The 21,466-nt window shown below is 39.1% G+C and overlaps 1 protein-coding gene across 1 annotated transcript in view; it reads left to right on the top strand.

The window, feature by feature from the left end:
• LOC311297732 (uncharacterized protein) overlaps window positions 1–13,027 on the top strand; it is a gene marked incomplete at its 3' end in the record, with an annotated part of 53,658 nt that extends 40,631 nt beyond the window's left edge. Inside the window, exons 3-5 of the mRNA XM_084420156.1 lie at window positions 11,369–12,503; window positions 12,624–12,689; window positions 12,964–13,027. Of these exons, the coding sequence (XP_084276282.1) occupies window positions 11,369–12,503; window positions 12,624–12,689; window positions 12,964–13,027 (1,265 nt within the window). The remainder of the gene's footprint in view (window positions 1–11,368; window positions 12,504–12,623; window positions 12,690–12,963) is intronic.
• Between the last annotated feature and the right edge of the window lie 8,439 nt (window positions 13,028–21,466).

Here is a 21,466-nt window from a genome sequence, read left to right as displayed (position 1 = left end):
TCTAAAAGTAAAATAAGGAATTACTCTTTAAACATAGTACAGTAATCTTATTACACTGTTGAAGATGTAATTAGTAGCTTTTAGTAGAATAAAGCAGAAGTTATGAGAATACAGTCTTCTGTAGAAGTATTTTTATTTCAGTGTTTTTTCTTTGGTAAGGAAATGTCGAACTGCCTCATGGATCTAAACATAATAGTAGCTTTCTACTTTTTTCTGGGGTTTCAACAAAAGGAAATTCCTGTAGGGGTAAAATCTTTGCGTGGCAGGGGGAGCTGCCACTCGACCAGTCACGAATATACGCGCCTGCCACTGCGATATATGCGCCCGCCATTCGACCAGTCACGGATATATGCGCCTGCCACTGCTTTATATGCGCCGGCCACTCGACCAGTCATGGATATATGCGCCGGCCACTCGAACTTACACAATATGTAAGGTTTAAAAAAACAAACAAATGCAGCGCGCGTCTCGTGGCTCTATTATCATTGCGCCGGCCACTACCAGCCACACGATCTCTCACTGTTTACATCTATCAGACACTCCTATTGATACACAAAAGCACACAGACAGTGCAATACAGATCTTATTTACCTATTTCTCCTCTAAATCTTATATTCTTTTTGCTCTTTTTACCCGTATGGAAGCGCGCGCTCGTGGCTCTATTAGCATCGCGCCGGCCAGACCAGCCACACAATCTCTCACTGTTTACATCTATCAGACACTCCTAATGATACACGAGAGCACAAAGACAGTGCAATATAGATCTTATTTACCTATTTCTCAACTAAATCTTATTTTTTATTCGCTCTTTTTACCCGTAGGCTATATGGGAGTGCGCGCAGCATCGCGCCGGCCATACCAGCCACACAATCTCTCACTGTTTACATCTATCAGACACTCCTAATGATACACAAAAGCACACATACAGTGCAATACATATATTACCTATTTCTCATCTTATCTGTTTTTTTTATTTGCTCTTTTTACCCGTATGGGAGCGCGCTCGTGGCTAAGCGAAGCATCGCACCAGCCACACGATCTCTCGCTGTTTACGTCCACTACCAGCCACACGATCTCTCACTGTTTACATCTTTCAGACACTCCTAATGATACACGAGAGCACAAAGACAATGCAATACAGATCTTATTTACCTATTTCTTAACTAAATCTTATTTTTTATTCGCTCTTTTTACCCGTATATGGGAGTGCGCGCTCGTTGCTCTATTAGCATCGCGCCGGCCATACCGGCCACACCAGCCACACAATCACATAGTAGATGTTTTGAAACATTTTTATTCATATTCATTTTATTGTTCTATCGCAGTGACGGTTCACATTACAGCGCTTAGTTTAATAGGCTAGGCTACTTCTATATCAGCCTCTGCTGAACCACGGATTGATTGCAAAGTTAAACCATCACGGTAAACAGTTTTACTGCTGCTGTTAAAGTAATAACGTTAACTTTACATCGCGATGCTGAGCTACAGTGAAATGATAGAAAAGACAGATGCATTATAGCCTATGTGTTAGTCAATTCGCCTCATTCGCGCGAACTGGACGCGCCCGCGCCGCGCTAAACTCCCCGCGCCGCAGGACCTCTAGACGCGCATAAACGCGTCTTTACATTGAAATTTAAATCACTCGCGCCAGACGCTCAAGAGTGAGTGAGTAATCAAAAAAACTTTGCTTTAGCCTCAATTGAGTGAAACACCGGGTGTAACTTCGGCCATTCTCAGTGATGTGACTCGATCATGACTGGGACACTATCTGCTTGTCATCATAGAAACAGATAATCAGATTGTGATGTTTATTCCCGCTTAATATGCTGAATAAGATGCCTTCCTTTCGAAACACGACACACTGCCCAGCGGACCTGCAACCGTCTCGCAAGTGTTGATAGGCTGTAACCAATCAGATAGCGCCGTGGGCGGGGCATTGAGCAAGTCTGCAGAGTGGTACAGAGAGGCTGCGGCAACTATATAAGTAGCGCATTTTAAAATAAAATTGACTTTAATCAAACCACGGATCCGTGATAAGTTTTGTGATCCGTCTCGCCACTAGTGTAGTAGCACTGAGCACTTTGAGGGGGGGATAAATTTATCCCCACCGGGAATAAAAATAATTAAGCAGAGGCAGAGATACATTGACCAGAAAGGGGGAAATCGCATCCCCCCCCCGGCAAATCGCACCCTGTATATATATATATATATTTATTGTGCATGTGAGGAACGTACAATGCAAGTGATCGCACAGAAACCATGCCACGATTTTATTGCTATAGGCTATATATGTCTTCTATATGCTTCTTATTTAATAAATCAAGGGAATTGTTTGGTCAAACATTGATTAAAATTAATATACAATTACACAAAATGAATCAGACTTTAAAAAAAGACTTTATACAAAACTTAATGGAGTGGTCAAAATCATTCTTCAGAATGTCTATCTGAGTATCAGGCAGCTGCTACAGTCAGAGATCGTGTGGCTGGTGCGGCACAGGTCAAAAGAGCGAATAAAAAACAAGATAAGGTGAGATATAGGTAAATAAGATCTGTATTGCACTGTCTGCGTTCTCTCGTGTATGATTAGGAGTGTCTGATAGATGTAAACAGTGAGAGATCATGTGGCTGGTAGTGGCCGGTAGTGGCCGGCGCGTTTCTAATAGAGCCACGAGCGCGCACTCCCATACGGGCAAAAAGAGCAAATAGAATAATAAAAAAGTTAAGATGAGAAATAGGTAAATAAGATCTGTATTGCACTGTCCGTGTGCTCTCGTGTATCATGAGTGTCTGGAAGATGTAAACAGTGAGAGACTGTGTGGCCGGTAGTGGCCGGCGCGATGCTATAGAGCCACGAGCGCGCACTCCCATATACGGGTAAAAAGAGCGAATAAAAATAAGATTTAGATGAGAAATAGGTAAATAAGATCTGTATTGCACTGTCTGCGTGCTCTCGTGTATGATTAGGAGTGTCTGATAGATGTAAACAGTGAGAGATTGTGTGGCTGGTATGGCCGGCGCAATGCTATAGAGCCACGAGCGCGCACTCCCATATACGGGTAAAAAGAGCAAAAAAAAAAAAAGATAAGATGAGAAATAGGTAAATAAGATCTGTATTGCACTGTCTTTGTGCTCTTGTGTATCATTAGGAGTGTCTGAAAGATGTAAACAGTGAGAGATCGTGTGGCTGGTAGTGGCCGTAAACAGCGAGAGATCGTGTGGTGCGACGCTTCGCTTAGCCACGAGCGCGCTCCCATACGGGTAAAAAGAGCAAATACAAAAACAGATAAGATGAGAAATAGGTAAATAAGATATGTATTGCACTGTATGTGTGCTTTTGTGTATCAATAGGAGTGTCTGATAGATGTAAACAGTGAGAGATCGTGTGGCTGGTAGTGGCCGGCGCGATGATAATAGAGCCACGAGACGCGCGCTGCATTTGTTTGTTTTTTTAAACCTTACATATTGTGTAAGTTCGAGTGGCCGGCGCATATATCCGTGACTGGTCGAGTGGCCGGCGCGTATAAAGCAGTGGCAGGTGCATATATCCGTGACTGGTCGAGTGGCCGGCGCTTATAAAGCAGTGGCAGGCGCGTATATCCGTGACTGGTCGAGTGGCGGGCGCGTATATCCGTGACTGGTCGAGTGGCAGCTCCCCCTGCCACGCAAAGATTTGACCCCCTCTCGGAAATTCTACAGGTGCTAATCTACCGACATGCCTTTACTATTTGTCTTAAGACACTACAGAATATACTGAGCTGAACTTTACAGGCCAAAACACTTTTCAGACTGGATGGAGGTGATCCTCCTCTGCTTATTCTGACTATTTTGTGCTTCACTTGAAAAAGTTCCTTTCACCTTTAGTAACTGGAGTCATTTCGGTTCTAAAATAATAATAACGGAAGGCTACTAGTAAAGCTCAATCTGCGTGGCCCTGATTGGCTGCGGGGGTGTCCCGTACGCGCATGCGTTGGCGGCCGATGACGTCACCGCTCGCTCGCGCCGTCTTTCTTCCCTCATTGAGAGTTTCAGCGTCGAGTCTTCTGAGGAGAGGAGAGCAGCTCACGGTATTTCTCATAAACAACCATTACACACACTTTATAGAGTTTGATTAAGCGACAGACTCATTTCTGTATTGTTTTCATCGATCACAGCGATACTTGTGCGTCTTTTCTGGCGTCTTCCTTCTGAAATAAACATTTAGTGCAGCAGCAGCGAGCATGAGGAGAATATGTTGAGTTCATTCAGACCTGAGCGAGTTTGTATTCGTTTGTGTGATCTCGATGTTTGTGTGAGAACAGTTACTGAATTCAAGTCAAGTCAAGAGTTAAAGTTTGAGATCTGTGTGGGGAATTGATGGGAATCGATCCCAAGTGTTGCCATTTTCATGTTTAACTTTATTTCTTTGTCGACATTTAGGCTATCTTTGGCAGATTACTGTATGAGTAACGAACGAGGGAAATCTCAAATCTATAAGTTACATCCATGGGAATATAGATAAATTATTAATTAAGTTTGACACTGGAAACGTTACATTTTCTTTTATTTTTAAGAGTATTATGATCATTGTCAGTTTCTGTACATACAAATCTGTTACATTATTCATGTATCCTGACTCGAATAATGTGTTTCTAACAGCAAACACTCAGAATAAAGTGAGATGATCTGCTGATGATCCTGAATGGCTTGTTGAATGAGTGTTGATAGTCTGAGGTTCATCAATATTAACAGATCTGCTGAAAACACTCTTTATTTCATGACAATATTCCTGTTTTCACCTCATTTATTATGCTGATGTCTTCAGATCTCCTGTAAATTGACACTTAAAGCTCATTTCATTGCTGTCAACAGACTGATGTATGTGTTTGCATTTTCTTATATTCAAAGAAACTTAGAAAACATGATGGTAATAAAATGCACAGGGATTGCATGTGAAGTCCCATGATTCTCTGCTACATGAATATAACAGTGAACTGTTATTAACCCTTATATGCATGTATGATGAATTATGTAACAATGCGTAAGTTATAACTGAGACATATCTTCATTTAGCCTAGAGAAATAACCTTGGGGGAGTCAGGACAATAATGAAGGTAGGATGCCCTCCTCTCGTGGTCATTTGATACATGTTTGTCTCTTATTCAGTAATAGAAAATTGTTTGTCACCACACTGTTTATGCTTTCAATTGTTTTTCTTACCATTATTTACATTTGGGAAAATTTACATTATTATATTCTGTAGTCCATAAGCATAAAACAAACTCGGTAACTTATATATTTTTGATTTTGGCAGATCAACTCCTCACACTACAATTCATCATCAGTGAAGCTCCTCCCACAGCAGTCACATCATCAGTGATGCTCCTCCCACAGCAGTCACATCATCAGTGAAGCTCCTCCCACAGCAGTCACATCATTAGTGAAGCTCCTCCCACAGCAATTCTCCAATAAATGCTGTAAATAAGAAAAAGAAGAAGCTACAAGTGAAGACGAGCATCAGGAAGAGCTGAAATCTGCAAAGACTGAGTTTATTAAAGAGGACAGTGAGAACATGAGTGATCCAGAACCCTGCAGAACGAAACACACTGAAGATCCTGAAGAACAAAGAGGTTGGTGTTTATCCTTCATTCATTCATGATGCTGAAGAACATTTATGTTAGAAACATTCAAGCACTTCAGCACATTTAGATAAACAGTTAAACTGTGAAATAGCTGCAAAAGTTTCAGTTTTTTTAACAAATGGTCATTAAAAGGAGGTTTCATATTGATTGTCAACATCAGGTCAAACTAAGTTTAAATATTTAAACAGTTTTATTTTACATTTATTTTATATATCAGGGTTTCCGTGGGGCATTAAAAAGCATTAAAAGTCCTTAAATGGATTTTATGAAAATTAAGGCCTTAAAAGGCAAAAAGCATTAAATTTGAGTCTGCAAATGTAAAAATTACATTTTTTTTTATTGTTTTGAAGAGAATTTTATATCAATTTCTTTGAATATAGCCTTCATAATTAATCATGTTATTTGTTGTCGCAAAATGTACATTAGTGTGATAAACAAACGGAACCAGTTTGTAATTGGTTTCGGCCGGAGCAAAATTGCAGTGATATGGAGGTGACGCGGGCATTTTGTATAGCGGTGGACGACAGGTCTGAGGAAAAATGGGAAACTGCAAATTCCAACTGAAGTGGCTGGAAAACGAAAATTTCAAGACATGGTTGCAGCCCGTTAGTGGTAAAAATGATGAAGGATTTTGCGGTGTTTGCAGAAAAGCATTTAAAGGACAAGTTCGGTATTTTACACTTAAAGCCCTGTGTACAGATCGTTTCTGATGAAATAGAACGGTTAAGATTCAAATTTTGACACGTGCTGCTGTCCCGAGAATTTTAGGTTTATTTCGCTTTCCCCCCCACCTACAGAATGGGTGCATAGGTGCACTCGAACATATCCTTCCTAAAACGCATTAAACTTTCGTTTACAAAGAGATGAAACTCACAGAGTGGTCAGGGGTGTTCACTGATATGCTCATACAAAAATCGCTGCAAAATATGCTTTCCAACAGGTTTTATCGTAGTTTTTGTCCAACTCCATTGACTTGTATTGAAAGAGCTGTGTGAGGTACGGTATTACTCCGCCGCTTCTTCTTCTGCTTCTTCTGTGTATTCAATGAAATGCCAGCGGTTTGCTTGCAATTGGCAAAGGTGCATTATCGCCACCAACTGGGCTGGAGTGTCTATTATTCAAGCTCTCAATGGAATAATCTACGTGTGTGAGAAGTTTGGAGAAATAGATCCACAGTTTTACAACGAATGGTAAAACACCTGTTGGAAAGCATATTTTGCAGCGATTTTTGAATGAGCATTAGGGTTGGGCGATGTCCCCTAAATTGGCAGTTGACGATGTTTACAGTAAAACATCGCGATGGACGGGGGGGGGGGGGGGGGGGGGGGGGGGGATGCTACGGAATCGCGCTGACCATCACGAAGAGAGAGAGAGTAGCTACTTCTACTGTGTTTACGCCACGGGAATACTCGGCTTGGCATTTTGAAATATTTAGATGTTTATTTGGCCGTTTAGGCTCACAACCAAAGACAAAGACTATATGCTTGTCCGTGTTGCGCTCGGAGCGCGCGCACAGCATCCTGTCAGTACAATTTAGGTCTCTTTCGCGACTTATCGCGCTTTTAATATTTCTTTTCAATATACAGCACATCCTGCTCTTTTCTTTCTCATTCATTCATGTTTTATTATTAATAACTTTAAACAGAATCGTCAACTGAAATCTGCGCGGATTATCAACAATACGACACATTTATAGGACATAAAGGGTCTCTGCGGCAAAAGTGAAAGTACCAGCGGCCAGCGGGTGAAATGTTTCGAAATGTCTCTTTGAACAGTAAAGCACCCGTTTCAATAAAAGGATATATTAAAGTTTATATAGCCTACTTTTACATTTTCGCTGCTGTTCTAAAATGATTTTCGCCATCACCTTAAACAAGCTGCAGCTGCTTGAATCCCAGTGCAGGAGCTGTAACTGTTAGGTTACCACAGAAACGTAAGCGGTTAGTTGATTGCTGTGGTGACTCGTGACACTCGCGAACAGCACGTCTTAATTTTTTTATCGTTCGTTGCTAAAGGGTGAGAGACAGTCTCCTAACCACTGGTGTACACACGAACACGAACTGCCGTGAGACTGGGCTGGTCTCACAGGGTGGGGGCGTGGCATCACGATGGTGGCTCACCATCGTGATGTCGGTCAGCCATCACCGTCCATCGGCACAACCCTAATGAGCATATCAGTGAACACCCCTGACCACTCGGTGAGTTTCATCTCTTTGTAAACGAAAGTTTAATGCGTTTTAGGAAGGATATGTTCGAGTGCACCTATACACCCATTCTAGAGGTTTTGGGGAAAGCGAAATAAACCTAAAATTCTCGGGACATCAGCATATGTCCAAATTTTAATCTTAACCGTTCTATTTCATCAGAAACGATCTGTAAACAGGGCTTTAAGTGTAAAATACCGAACTTGTCCTTTAAGTTGGGGACAATGGGAATTAGCACCGTAAAATCCCATATGCAGTGTGACGGCCACAAATTGGCGGTAAGAGTAAGACAGCAAACAACTAGGCCTATGTCTAGTTAATTTGGCGTGACCGACAAATCTACAAGTAGTAACTAGGGCCGGGACTCGATTAAAAAAATTAATCTAATTAATTAGAGGCTTTGTAATTAATTAATCGAAATTAATCGCATTTTAATTGCATATAAATTAGGGCTGTCAATCAATTAAAAATAATTGTGTTGAACATGTTATTGAAATAATGTTCAAATGTTCAAAGGGTGAGCATTGAAATAATTGTGCCTAGCAAATAATCAATACAATACAATTGAACATTATTAAATTATTGAACATTATTAAATTATACATTTGATATTAAACATTAAATTATAAACATTATTTACACTTGCTTTACAGGTTTTTAACATTACTTCGAAAATGCTGAAATTTAAAGTTTGAGATGTTTTTCATCTGTTTTAGAAAGTATTTTTAGACTTTTGTTTTTTTCAGAATAAAACGTTTTACAATCTTGAGCATGTGTTATATTTTTCTTAAATGTGTTTAAGCCATTGCTGCAAGTAATTTGACAGTTAACAATATTTTAGTGTACAGTTAATCACAAATTCAGTCAGCATTGTCATGACTCATTATCCCATGATGAAAGGTAATACGGTGAAACAACGTCACGATATCAACGTTGATTCAATTTGCAAAACCGAAGCATAATTCATCATTGGTTCAACAACGTCGACATACAATCTTTATTCACCCATATTGAAAGAAGAGACGGCGAAACAACGTCACGAAATCAACAATGAAACAACGTCACGATTTCAACGTTGATTCGTTTTGCACAGTCGAAACATAATCCAACATTGATTCGACCTTGGTCCCTTACGTTCACCGGTGAATCAACGTTGAAATGCCGGCTGTTTTTTTATAAGTAAATGTTCCAATCAATGATCCAGGCAGCGCCAGCGCGTTCTCGTCTCCCTCCTTCATTTTAACGGCTCCAAGTTCAAAGGTCAATACGTAATGGATTAATCTGCGTTATTTTTTTTAACGCGTAATTTTTTCTCAGATTAATTAATCGAAATTAACGCGTTAATGTCCCGGCCCTAGTAGTAACGTTACGACGACAACTGATGCTGTCACCAACGTTTGTGGAGCAGCTAGCGTTACCGCAGCAAAATCGAGCGACATTCGATAGGGATGTCCCGATCCGATCACGTGGTTTCAGACTCGATCGGAATAGGACGTTACCTCCCGATCAGGACTCGGATGTATATTCCCTTTTTTTTTTACACATCTATAGTTATAGTTATAGTTAGTTATTACGCCGGTTTCACACTGCACGCGTGAGCAGAGCGTAAGCAGGGCAGGACTCAGGAGCAGTGTGTTTGGTGAGCAGGACACGCGTGTTTTGCTTTCACACTGACAGCGTTTGTGTACAGGGTACTCTATAATGGATAAGTTGGCATTGCTTTATTTCGTTTTCAAAAACATTTAAGAGAAAAGACTAGTCAAGAAGCTTATTTTATTAATAATTTCATTTATATAACTTTAGGTTCATCTTTGTTTTTATTGTTCTGGCAACAAGTTTGTTTTTGGACAAATTGTTTTCTTTTTAAATTGCTGTTGGTCACTTGATTGACTGTTTAAAACACAATAGATATCATCAATGCACTTTTTGGATAAAACTGCGGCGTATTTTGGCCATGATCAATGCATTGTCACTTTAATTCAGCGTAAGCGGCGCAGCAAAAATAGACTGTCATGTCACGTGTCTTCACTGTCATCATTAGTTCAGTTGTGTCAATCATCTACATCACCTGTGTTCAGTTAATCAGTGTTCATCAGTGTCTGTATTTAGTTCTCGTCTGTGTAACGTTGTGTTAGGTGTGTGTAAACCTTCTGCCTGTATGTGCCTTTCTGAGTGAATTAGTAAAATGTATGTATTGGAGCCATTGGCCTCTTTGTCTTCTTCAACCTACACCACACCATGACACTTATCATGCCACACATTCATTGAACAGAAATTCTCAAGCAGGGAAAAGCAGGAAGTGCAAAAACAGACTTATCATGGAGATCTTTGGTAGTGCAATTTTTATGGTGTTATTATCAGCTACTAACACAATATGAAGAAACTTCTGAGCACAATATGATCATTTGGGGGAATGTAACTTTTTAGGCTAATGCAACTTTGCTTTTCATTTATTATTTAAAGCTCACTTGAAGTTCTTCGACACCACATGAAAACACTACTAGCATATCTGAAAAAGTTCAAACATTATTAAAAACAAGTGAACAGTCCTAAATATGAACAAATACACAAATTACAAGCAAAGATACTAAAAGCTACAAAGTCTAACAGTAGTATTCAGGTACAGAAATTAAGTATAGTTTTATCTTTGTTAAAGCTGTATTTTGTTGTTTTATTAATATTAATAACACAGACAACAGTAGGAATATTAGGTGTCTGCTGTCACTTTAAGACAGAATGCACAGACCGGAAAAAAACGACAAACGTCCGGTTTCTTTCTCACCTGTCCACTTATGACATAAGAGAGAATATTTGCTGAGACGAGCATTAAGACAAGTATTTTAACATCATTGTGTGTGCATGTGTCCGTTCAAAGGCAAGGAAACGCAAAAGAGGAATCAATTCGGTGTACAAGTGCTGTCTGAAACGTCTCTCTCTCTCTCCGTCTCTCTCTCTCTGCGTGCGCTTCGGGTGAAAATAACATGAGTCCCGATGTTCGCCTCTTCGTCTGCATTTAAAATGGTTTGAATATGTAAATTGGCAAGAAAAAACACATCCGAATTATAAACTTTCACTCTATGATGGTTAAATTTAGCAGTTAAGGTGAGACACTACAGGTGAATAGGATACAATTTTTAAATAATAGATATCACCATGAAACTTCCTCAGTTGATTACTTACACAAGTAATATTATTAACAAATCCCTCTGAAAATATCTTCAGAATACTGCTAAGTGTATAACTGGAAAGTTTGGTGTACATAGGTGCTACATAGGCTGACCGCACCCGAGTGCGATTGCTGTATTCACACCTGCCCAAAAGATCCGCACCAAGGGGCGAAACGAACTTGAGTTCAATTCAATCGAACCAAACAAGACAGGTGTGAATACACCCTTATAAAAAGGCATACAAATTATTGTAATATTTATAGCAGTTGTCTACTTTGTTACATCATGGTTGACATTTATGTCCTTTCACTTAATATTTTTCTTGGAATTGTTTTGATGCACTGAAAATGAAATGTCTTTTTCTCTTTCATTTCAGACCTGATGGAAGAGAGCAAGGAGAGTGAAGAACTGAGTGAAGTGAAGGAGGAGAGAGAAGAACTGAGTGAAGTGAAGGAGGAGAGAGAAGAACTGAGTGAAGTGAAGGAGGAGAGTGAAGAACTGAGTGAAGTGAAGGAGGAGAGTGAAGAACTGAGTGAAGTGGAGGAGGAGAGAGAAGAACTGAGTGAAGTGAAGGAGGAGAGTGAAGAACTGAGTGAAGTGGAGGAGGAGAGAGAAGAACTGAGTGAAGTGAAGGAGGAGAGCGAAGAACTGAGTGAAGTGGAGGAGGAACATCATGTCAAACCTGGAGGAGTACATTTGAGTCGCTCAAAGACAAGAAATAAAATTTTAAAGAAAAGAAGATCCAATAAATCTTTCACCTGCACTCAGTGTGGAAAGAGTTACACAACCAAACAACATCTTGAGTGTCACATGAGGATCCACACTGGAGAGCTGTTCACATGTGATCAATGTGGGAAGAGTTTCACACAATCAGGACACCTTAAAGAACACATAAAAATCCATACTGGAGAAAAGCCGTTCACATGTGATCAATGTGGGAAGAGTTTCACACAATCAGGACACCTTAAAAAACACATGAAAATCCACACTGGAGAAAAGCCGTTCACATGTGATCAATGCGGAACAAGTTTCCAACATAAACAAACTCTTAATGTTCACATGAGAGTTCATACTGGAGAGAAGCCATTCTCATGTGATCAATGCGGAAAAACATTTTCTAGGGCATCAACCCTAAAGATACACCTGACAGTTCATACGAAGGAGAAGCCGCATTCATGTTCTGAGTGTGGAAAGAGTTTTTCACAGCAGACATATTTACAAAGACATCAGAAAAGACATACTGGTGTGAGAGAGTACATGTGCTTTGAGTGTGAGAAGACTTTTATTACAGTGGATAATTTAAAACAGCACCAGAGAATTCACACTGGAGAAAAACCTTACAAGTGTTCACACTGTGACAAGAGATTCAGTCTGTCAGCAGATCTGAAAACACATGAGAGGATCCACACTGGAGAAAAACCTTACAAGTGTTCACACTGTGACAAGAGATTCCGTCTGCCAGAAAGTCTGAAAACACATGAGAGGATCCACACTGGAGAAAAACCTTTCAAGTGTTCACACTGTGACAAGAGATTCAGTCAGTCAGGAAGTCTGAAAACACATGAGAGGATCCACACTGGAGAGAAGCCGCACACGTGTGATCAGTGTGGAAAGAGTTTCTCTGTTAAAAGTAGCCTGAAACGACATATGAAGATCCATGCAGCGGAGAAACCACATCACCACAGTCTGAGATCACGGTGAGTAGTTCATCTTTATGTGCTGAGAAACTTGAAATCTTGAAGTTAGGTTGCCTTGTGTGCTTTTCCTGCTGTAGCTCACCATTGTGAACTTTAATTTTCTTATGCATTTAGTCCATAGATATTGGCACGATTGGTATATGTTTTCACACAGTGGCCCTCATTTACAAAACGAGCGTACAACTGAAAATTGGGCGCACGGTTGTTTCCATGCAAAAAATTGGAAATGATCAATATGGATGTGAGCATTGGCTATGTTCAAATCTCACATCAGGTCTCAGTTCCCTTTCGAGGGAACTCGTGATGCATCGATGCCACTTTGGGAAGCCCCTGCATGATCGTGTCTGAAGCACCTGTGTCAATTAGTCCAGTGGCGAGAGTGAACGTCACTTCTGTGCCTCAGCAAGCGTTTTGTGTCAAACTGGTTCAGTGTGAAAAGATGGTCTGTCAACAGATTCATACATTTTTGCATAGCTTAGAGGCCAATCAGCTTGCGTCGTGTAGGAAACGATGTGATTGCTTACGGATCACATGTCAAGCCTGCGTCATCTAGAGATTCATGACCAAACTAGTGACTTATAACACAAATCATATTCATGACATTAAAATAGATCATAATCGTGCACAGCAGTTGTTGACCAGATTTAATGGGATTAAAATGACTATTGAACTCATCAGTGATCTTGACTTTGAGCTTCACTTTTCATTTCATGTTTGTTTCTCATTTGAAATCTCACTTGATTTAATGTTTTTTTTAGACCTGATGGACGTGAACAAGAAATGAAAAACAGAATCCAAAAAATCTGTCTCCTGCCTTCAGTGTAAAAAACACTTCACGTGTAAATCAAGTCTGAAGATTCACATGGGAGTTCACACTGGGAAGAAGCGGCTCAGGCTTTCTCTCTGAAATCACATCTTCTCATTCTGAAGAAAGACCATTTAACTGTGATCAGTGCGGTAAACTGTTTCATTGGACGTCAGTCCTGAAGAAACACTTGAAGATTCACACAAGTAAAGCAAGTGTGTGTTTCAGTGCTGGAAGTCCTTTACTACAGATGATGAACTGAAAGAGCACCAGAAAATACACACTGGAAAAACACCATTGAAGTTCAGGAGCTGAAGAAGAGACCATAACACTTTTAAGAGAGACATGAATCTGATATTAATTTTTAACTCGTTCTTCGTTGTTTTTCATCAGAACATCTAGTTTCTCTTCCACTTCTACTCTTCCATTCAAACTCAAGATATACTTTCATGGATCTTTGAAACTAGACGCTTTTCTTCTCTTCTTCTCTTGAGATGATTTGGCTCTTATAAGTCAATAAAGAGAGAGATCGGTATCATTCGCTTTCACTTTTTTTTTTTTTTTTGCTTCAAGTAATAATCGATTAAACTCATTACTCATTTTATCAGCAACTCAACGTTATTGTCCGTTTTTATTTTATGCTCATTCTGCTTGAATCAGGAATAAGTTTAGTTCTGACCTCTTCTCTTTGTCTCACTTTGATTAAGACGAGGATGTGATAGGATGTGAAAGACACTAAAGGACTATGGTAATCAGGACCTCAACCCTCCATTCATGAGACCAAGGTGTGAACGACCATGGACTGACCAAGGCCACCAAACCAGTTCTGGCTAGAACACAGTAGGAACAAAGAACCCTAACAAGAAGAAACCCTAAAGAAAAGTAATACATTGAAGAATATTAATTGCAATGTAAAATATACAATGCCTCCAAACACCAACTTTTTCTTTATACACTTTGGCTTAGAACCACAAAAATGGACAGAAAACTGTAAGGAACATGTCCTACATATCTCCTTATTCACCCAGGGAACCGTTTACCCACAGTGGAAACCGCACTGGGAATAACAGCCAATGTAATCTCACCCACTAACACAGAAATGGACATCTGGGTGACACCTCATCCAATTTACATCAAGTTTGGACTCTACGAGTTCATAACACTGCCACAAGTACTTTGAGAAAGGTTTGGAAAGGAAATAAAGCATTTCCAAGGTTCTAAAGACACTGTTTCATTTAGCTGTGTATTTTGGGACAATGCAACAAGCTCCACACACAGGGTGGAAAGGTGGGAAGTGATGGGAGGAATCATAATCGCCTCCCTAACTGGATGGAATAAAAGCTTTCCCAAGTGAACACACCCTTGCTCCCAGTTTCTGACCTGACGAGGGAAGGAATAACAGTGCTACCAAGGTTTTACTCTTGCAAGTAAACCTTCACCCACACGGACCTTCAAGCAGCTCAACCGCTTCTGCTGAGGACTTCAGCATTCAACACCTGAGCTGCACGACTCTTGCCTTTGTAACCTCTAGCCTGCAAAGGATCCTGCGGATCGACCACCGCCTGACCTACAGTTCTCCGGATTACACATGGACCAGTAGCGAACATCCAGCACTCAGTGTGGTTCTGCAACTGTTGGAAAGCGATCCAGTTTACTCCCACTGCGAACAGAAAGATACCAGTGGAAGACGTAGCCCATCACAGGGACTGATCACCCGACCACGTGGAAATAAATATAAGCTAACCAAACCTCTTCCCAAAGGCCTGGGCATTAGGTTGTTGCTATATAAGATTGCTATTTGTGTAGAGACTGTATCTAGGGTCATCATATGCAGATACATTAGACACATTATCTGTATTCATAGTAAATGCTTCTCATACCAGCATCTAGAAAGACCACAATAGACTCCTCCATAGACTTATAATTACCCATTCATTGCTTCGTCCAATCCGTTGCTCATCTACTTGGCATTCATTGTTAACGTCCATTTGTGTAGTTGTTTGTAGTTTCTGTTTGATTATTGATTTAATTTTCTTAGTAGTTTAGTCATTTTCCTTAGTAGTATTTAGTGAGTGTGATATTTTACTCTTGCATATCTCTTTGCCAATAAATTAATCTTTATTGCAAACTGGGTAATTCTTGTGTTGAAAATCAGAGGCTCTACAAGCTCACCAGAATCGCTCTAAATCCTTCAGATGCACTTCCTATAATTTATATAATTGTAATTATTTCAACAATCTTCCATGATTGTTTTTTATTGTCAAGGTGAAATTCCTTAGCTGGTGCCCCGTAATATAGGAAGGAATCATCTGACACTCTCACACTCGCCTTAGGTGATACGTGACCAAAACCTCTCAATATTAATATTTAAGACCATAAACCACTACACTTATACATTATATTTCACTGCACACATGACTGACACTGAATGAGATTGCTGTCTGTCTACATTATAAATTAATATATATATATATTTATAATATCCAGTATCATATATATATTTTAAAGAGTTTCTAGTCAGTTTGATGTTTCATTCACACCATGAGGCTTTATGAAGTCAGAACAATTACTATGAACTTTAAACAACAAACAGTTTTTACAAAAATAAACAAATGATTTCTGTCTCTATCTCAGCACAGTTTTACACAACCAACTGAAAAAAAGCAGCTGGAATAAATAGAAGTGGTGTGTAATCCTTGTTGGTTTTTTGTGTGTGATTATGTTGATGTTTATAGATGTTTTGTCGTTGTGAACAGTATTTGGCCAATTTTTTTCATCTACCGTTGATGCACGTCTATCGGTTTCAGGCCTCATTCAAATGTGGAAATAAATCAAATAAATAAATTCAGGGTTTCTCTCGTCATTAAACCGCGGAGACGTTGCCTAATGCCTCAGAAAATCTGTTTACATGACAGTCGCATTGGCACATATCTGATTTATTTCCACATATGAATGAGGCCTGAAACCGATCTCGAAATATCCGAATGCATTCGTTTTTTTCCTGTTTACACTGTCATAGAACACATCCGATCTGTGTCACAAATGAGCAAAAAATCAGAATTGGGTCACATCTCACTGACAGTGTTTCGAGGCCTATGTGTACTGATTTTAAGGCTACGTTGCCTAAACTAGTTATTTTTAGTTGGGAAAAAAACCTGTTGGAATAAATATCATAAACATGCAGACAAACGTGTTGATCCGATTTAAAAGAAATAGCAGGAGGTTCCTTCAACAAAGAACCCAGAAGCATCTGTTATAGCCTACCTGTTATACCCAGTAAGTTGTATGTAAGTTCACCTTAGGTTCATTATTTGTTACTGGATCCATTGATAATTTTTTTTACTATTGAGCCCTATATCCAGAGAGCCTCTTGTGTTCAAAGGGCGGATGTGAGCTCAACATGTTTTTAGAAAAAAAACGTGCAGGTTTACAACGCATGTTCTCGAGACTTCGTTGCTATGGAAAAATAGCCGCTAAAATGCAATCACGTGCAAGTGAGCTTCTCTACTTCTAATTTGTGAAACTGATTTCCTTATGTGTTTATTCAACTGTGTGTGAGCCTATGTAAAATACTGGACAAAAAAAAAAATGATTTGATACGGGATGCATCCTTTTACTTGTAAATATGGTACGGTTTCTTGTGCATCTGTTCATTTTTATAGGTGATGGGCGTATGGACAGGCCATAGTCAATGTAAAGCATATTGTTGATGTTTCGTCCCTACCAGTGAATGTGCCATTACTGTTTATCCGCCGTCATCAGTGGCCCGATTTAAAAGACTGTGGTAAATCCAGCATTGTATTAATAAAACTAGTTTGGGACTGCTATTAAATAGCTTAACCTTGTTAAGCGTTTATTTATCAGTATTAGTCATATTCTTACAATTTATGTTTATGTTAAGTAAAGGGGGACAGTACTTGTTTGAGTCTACAATTTTTTATAATAGGCATAAAAAATTACCATGGGAAAATGTGGGTTCCATGGGCAAACGAGTTGAGAACCACTGCGATAAAGCTAGGCTATTCAAAACATCATTCAATAATTTGTAATTAATAATCACCCATTAAGGGAATAATCGACAATTATGATTTTTGTCATAATCGTGCAGCCCTAAAACATCTTACTTCCCAAATACAATTATGAGGAAAAAAAAATATTAAAACTTTTTATTTCTATTTCTGGTGATGCATTTAATGTTACACTACACTGTAAAAAAAAAAATTACATCCCCAAGTCGGAAATTTCAAGTGACCGATAACATCTAAATTTTTCAATTAGTCTGACATATTATTTCTCATTGAGCCAATGTTAACAGACAAGAATTTCACTTGGGCCAGTTGAAAAATTTAGATGTTATCGGTCACTTGAAATTTTTGATTTGGGAGGGTTAGAAATTTGTTACAGTGTAATGATGTTGCTGTCAATATAAAATTGAGCAGTGCTGTAAATATAGCTTTTATTATGTGAAAATGTTTTATATAAATAACGTAATCCTGAAACTCATGATTCTTTAGGACTTCACAGGTAACACCATTGACATAAAAGTTTAATCATGTGACTATGAACTACAAAAAGTTGACATTATACTAATACAAAATCATGCCAAGTTACCTATATAGGCCTACAGAAGACACACCATTTGCACGTGCTCAAAAACATTATGGTATGTCATTTGAAAAAAATAACAACTGGGCGTTTAACATAAGTAAATCAAGCATTTTTATTCGTAATGGTAAACACAAATATGGACTGGCGGCGGTGCTTCAGATATTAACGTTACTGGTCATTCTGTGTTTCTAACGATAATGAGATCCGATCAAGAACACACTAAAAAGTAACTTATATGTACACTTTTTTTATCTATTTACCAACATTAACCTTTACTAGTCAAAGACGACTTCTCCTTCTGCTCATGTCTCGACAGCAGCTCGGTGTCTAACACACATCTAGCTAGCAAAAATGTGTGTGCCAGTGCGTGTGGCTCCTGATTACTAATCAAGTTGTCTTAGTTTGTCAAATGTGATAGCCTGAAATCAATATGCGGTCGGTGAGCGCAAACGAAACAAGCCTAATTTTTACATGAAAGAAAGAACAAATCAGGGTGTACTTACTATAAAAATCCATCTGTAGTCGTTCAAATAAGAGCTCATTCGTCTTCTTTTTTCTCGCATCAGCAACTCGTGTCGTTATCTCGTCTTCTCGTGCAGAAAATGGAGATGGCGCGTCTGGCTCAAATTTGTTAAAATAGTACGTCATCATGACGTAGAGTTTCTGGCACATGCGCATGAGGCAGAAAATTGAAAGAAAGTATGTTTTGTTGTTATATTAACAGGTTATTTTAAGTTTTCCATTTCCCTTAAGGTTGAGGTTGTTATAACTATTGTGTAGTGAGACACTGCAAGTTGACAGGACATGATTTTACTTGTCCACCTGACTAAAACTCAGAATCACTTTTTACAGTGTTCCCAGCTAACACACGACGTAACAGTTACGTTATGTATTCGTACTTTTTGGTCATGTCATGACCTTACTAACTGACAACGTAACTACAACGTCGCATGCTGGTAATTTCATTACCATCATATTACCAACCCACAACGTCGTCAGTACGTCCTCGTAAGGTTATAAGATAACCAACAACGTCCCAGATACTCTATTCGTAATAATGTGGTAATTTCATGACGTACTGGCAACGGAACTGCAACGTCACGGGGCCGTAATTTCATTACCATCATATTACCAACCCACAACGTCGTCAGTACGTTCTCCTAAGGTTATAAGATAACCAACAACGTCCCAGATACGTACTCTATTCGTAATAACTTGGTAATTTCATGACTTACTGGCAACGGAACTGCAACGTCACGGGCCCGTAATTTCATTACCATCTTATCAGACTGCATGAAATATTTTATTTGTTTCAATTGTTTGTTCAGTATTTCTTACGTTTGAAAGACGTTAATTTTATTCAAGTAAGGTTATAATTCTAGATGTTTATGTTTCTAAATGTTGCGTGGCTTTGACGTTTTAATGGGCGTGCGCGTGAACCTTCGAGTCGACCTCAAACACTGGAGCGGAGATGAGTTGCCATGGAAACGGCGCGGCACCGACCCGCACGCGCCTGCCTCACTGACTTCAACTGACAAAGCAGCTGAACTCCGTCTCTCGCTGTTGTTTTCACTGCTTTCTGGTGAGTTTAGTCTCTAAAATCACACAAATAATACACACAACTGTTCTTGACACTTCTCTTACTTGTAATTGACACGTTTCTGTTGAATATTTGCTTAATAGAAATGGTTTAGTGTCTTCGGAAAAAGTCCGTTAGCATCTCAACCATTTTCAGAAGAGGTAACGATATGCTAACTTCATAGCTTGAGCTTTTGATATGAACGTTTAGGCTTTTAATCACATCTTAATAGGTAGATGAGAGGTTTTGGTAGTTTTGTAAAAAAAAATAAGTTAGTTTTAGGGCTGTGCGATATCGTGAGATTGTTATGCGCATCTCGTCAGTAAAGCCGGTGTCGTGCCGAAAAGTGATGGTCCGCCGAAAATTGATTGCCGTCCGCGGGAGCGCGCGCGGCGTGTTAAAGCCCTTAAAGCTGTATCGCCCAGTCTCTTTACGACTACAGCTGCTTTTATGTGGATCAAACAGACATAACGCGCACATAAACATCCGCTTATGTCCGTGGTAATAGTGATTGATGCCTAAAAGTGATTGAAGCCTCTAAAGGTTATTTCTGCCCTGAAATTAGTTGATTTCATTCAGAAGAATTATGTTTGACAGATTGTAACTCACATAGCACTTTTTACCTCTTGAAATACCTGTAGATGGCCAGTACAACCATTACAATGCAGTATTTTACCTGCCAAAAAGTGATTATAGCCTCTACTTATTGACTGAAAGGTTAATTCTGCCCTGAAATTAGTTGATTATATTCATCACGGTCATATCTGACAGATTATAACTCACATAGCACTTTTTACCTCTTGAAATACCTGTAGATGGCCAGTACTACCATTATAATGCAGTATTTTACCTGCCAAAAAGTGATTGTAGCTTCTACTTATTGACTGAAAGGTTATTTCTGCCCTGAAATTAGTTGATTATATTCATCAGGGTCATATCTGACAGATTATAACTCACATAGCACTTTTTACCTCTTGAAATACCTGTAGATGGCCAGTACAACCATTATAATGCATTATTTTACCTGCCAAAAAGTGATTGTAGTTTCTACTTATTGACTGAAAGGTCATTTCTGCCCTGAAATTAGTTGATTATATTCATCAGGGTCATATCTGACAGATTATAACTCACATAGTACTTTTTACCTCTTGAAATACCTGTAGATGGCCAGTACAACCATTATAATGCATTATTTTACCTGCCAAAAAGTGATTGTAGCCTCTACTTATTGACTGAAAGGTCATTTCTGCCCTGAAATTAGTTGATTATATTCATCAGGGTCATATCTGACAGATTATAACTCACATAGCACTTTTTACCTCTTGAAATACCTGTAGATGGCCAGTACAACCATTATAATGCATTATTTTACCTGCCAAAAAGTGATTGTAGCTTCTACTTATTGACTGAAAGGTCATTTCTGCCCTGAAATTAGTTGATTATATTCATCAGGGTCATATCTGACAGATTATAACTCACATAGCACTTTTTACCTCTTGAAATACCTGTAGATGGCCAGTACAACCATTATAATGCATTATTTTACCTGCCAAAAAGTGATTGTAGCCTCTACTTATTGACTGAAAGGTTATTTCTGCCCTGAAATTAGTTGATTATATTCATCAGGGTCATATCTGACAGATTATAACTCACATAGCACTTTTTACCTCTTGAAATACCTGTAGATGGCCAGTACAACCATTATAATGCATTATTTTACCTGCCAAAAAGTGATTGTAGCCTCTACTTATTGACTGAAAGGTTATTTCTGCCCTGAAATTAGTT

Source organism: Rutilus rutilus (assembly GCF_951802725.1).
Source record: "Rutilus rutilus genome assembly, chromosome: 1".
In the NCBI taxonomy this organism is placed as follows: Eukaryota; Metazoa; Chordata; class Actinopteri; order Cypriniformes; family Leuciscidae; genus Rutilus; species Rutilus rutilus.
This window is presented reverse-complemented; position numbering and strand designations above follow the sequence as displayed.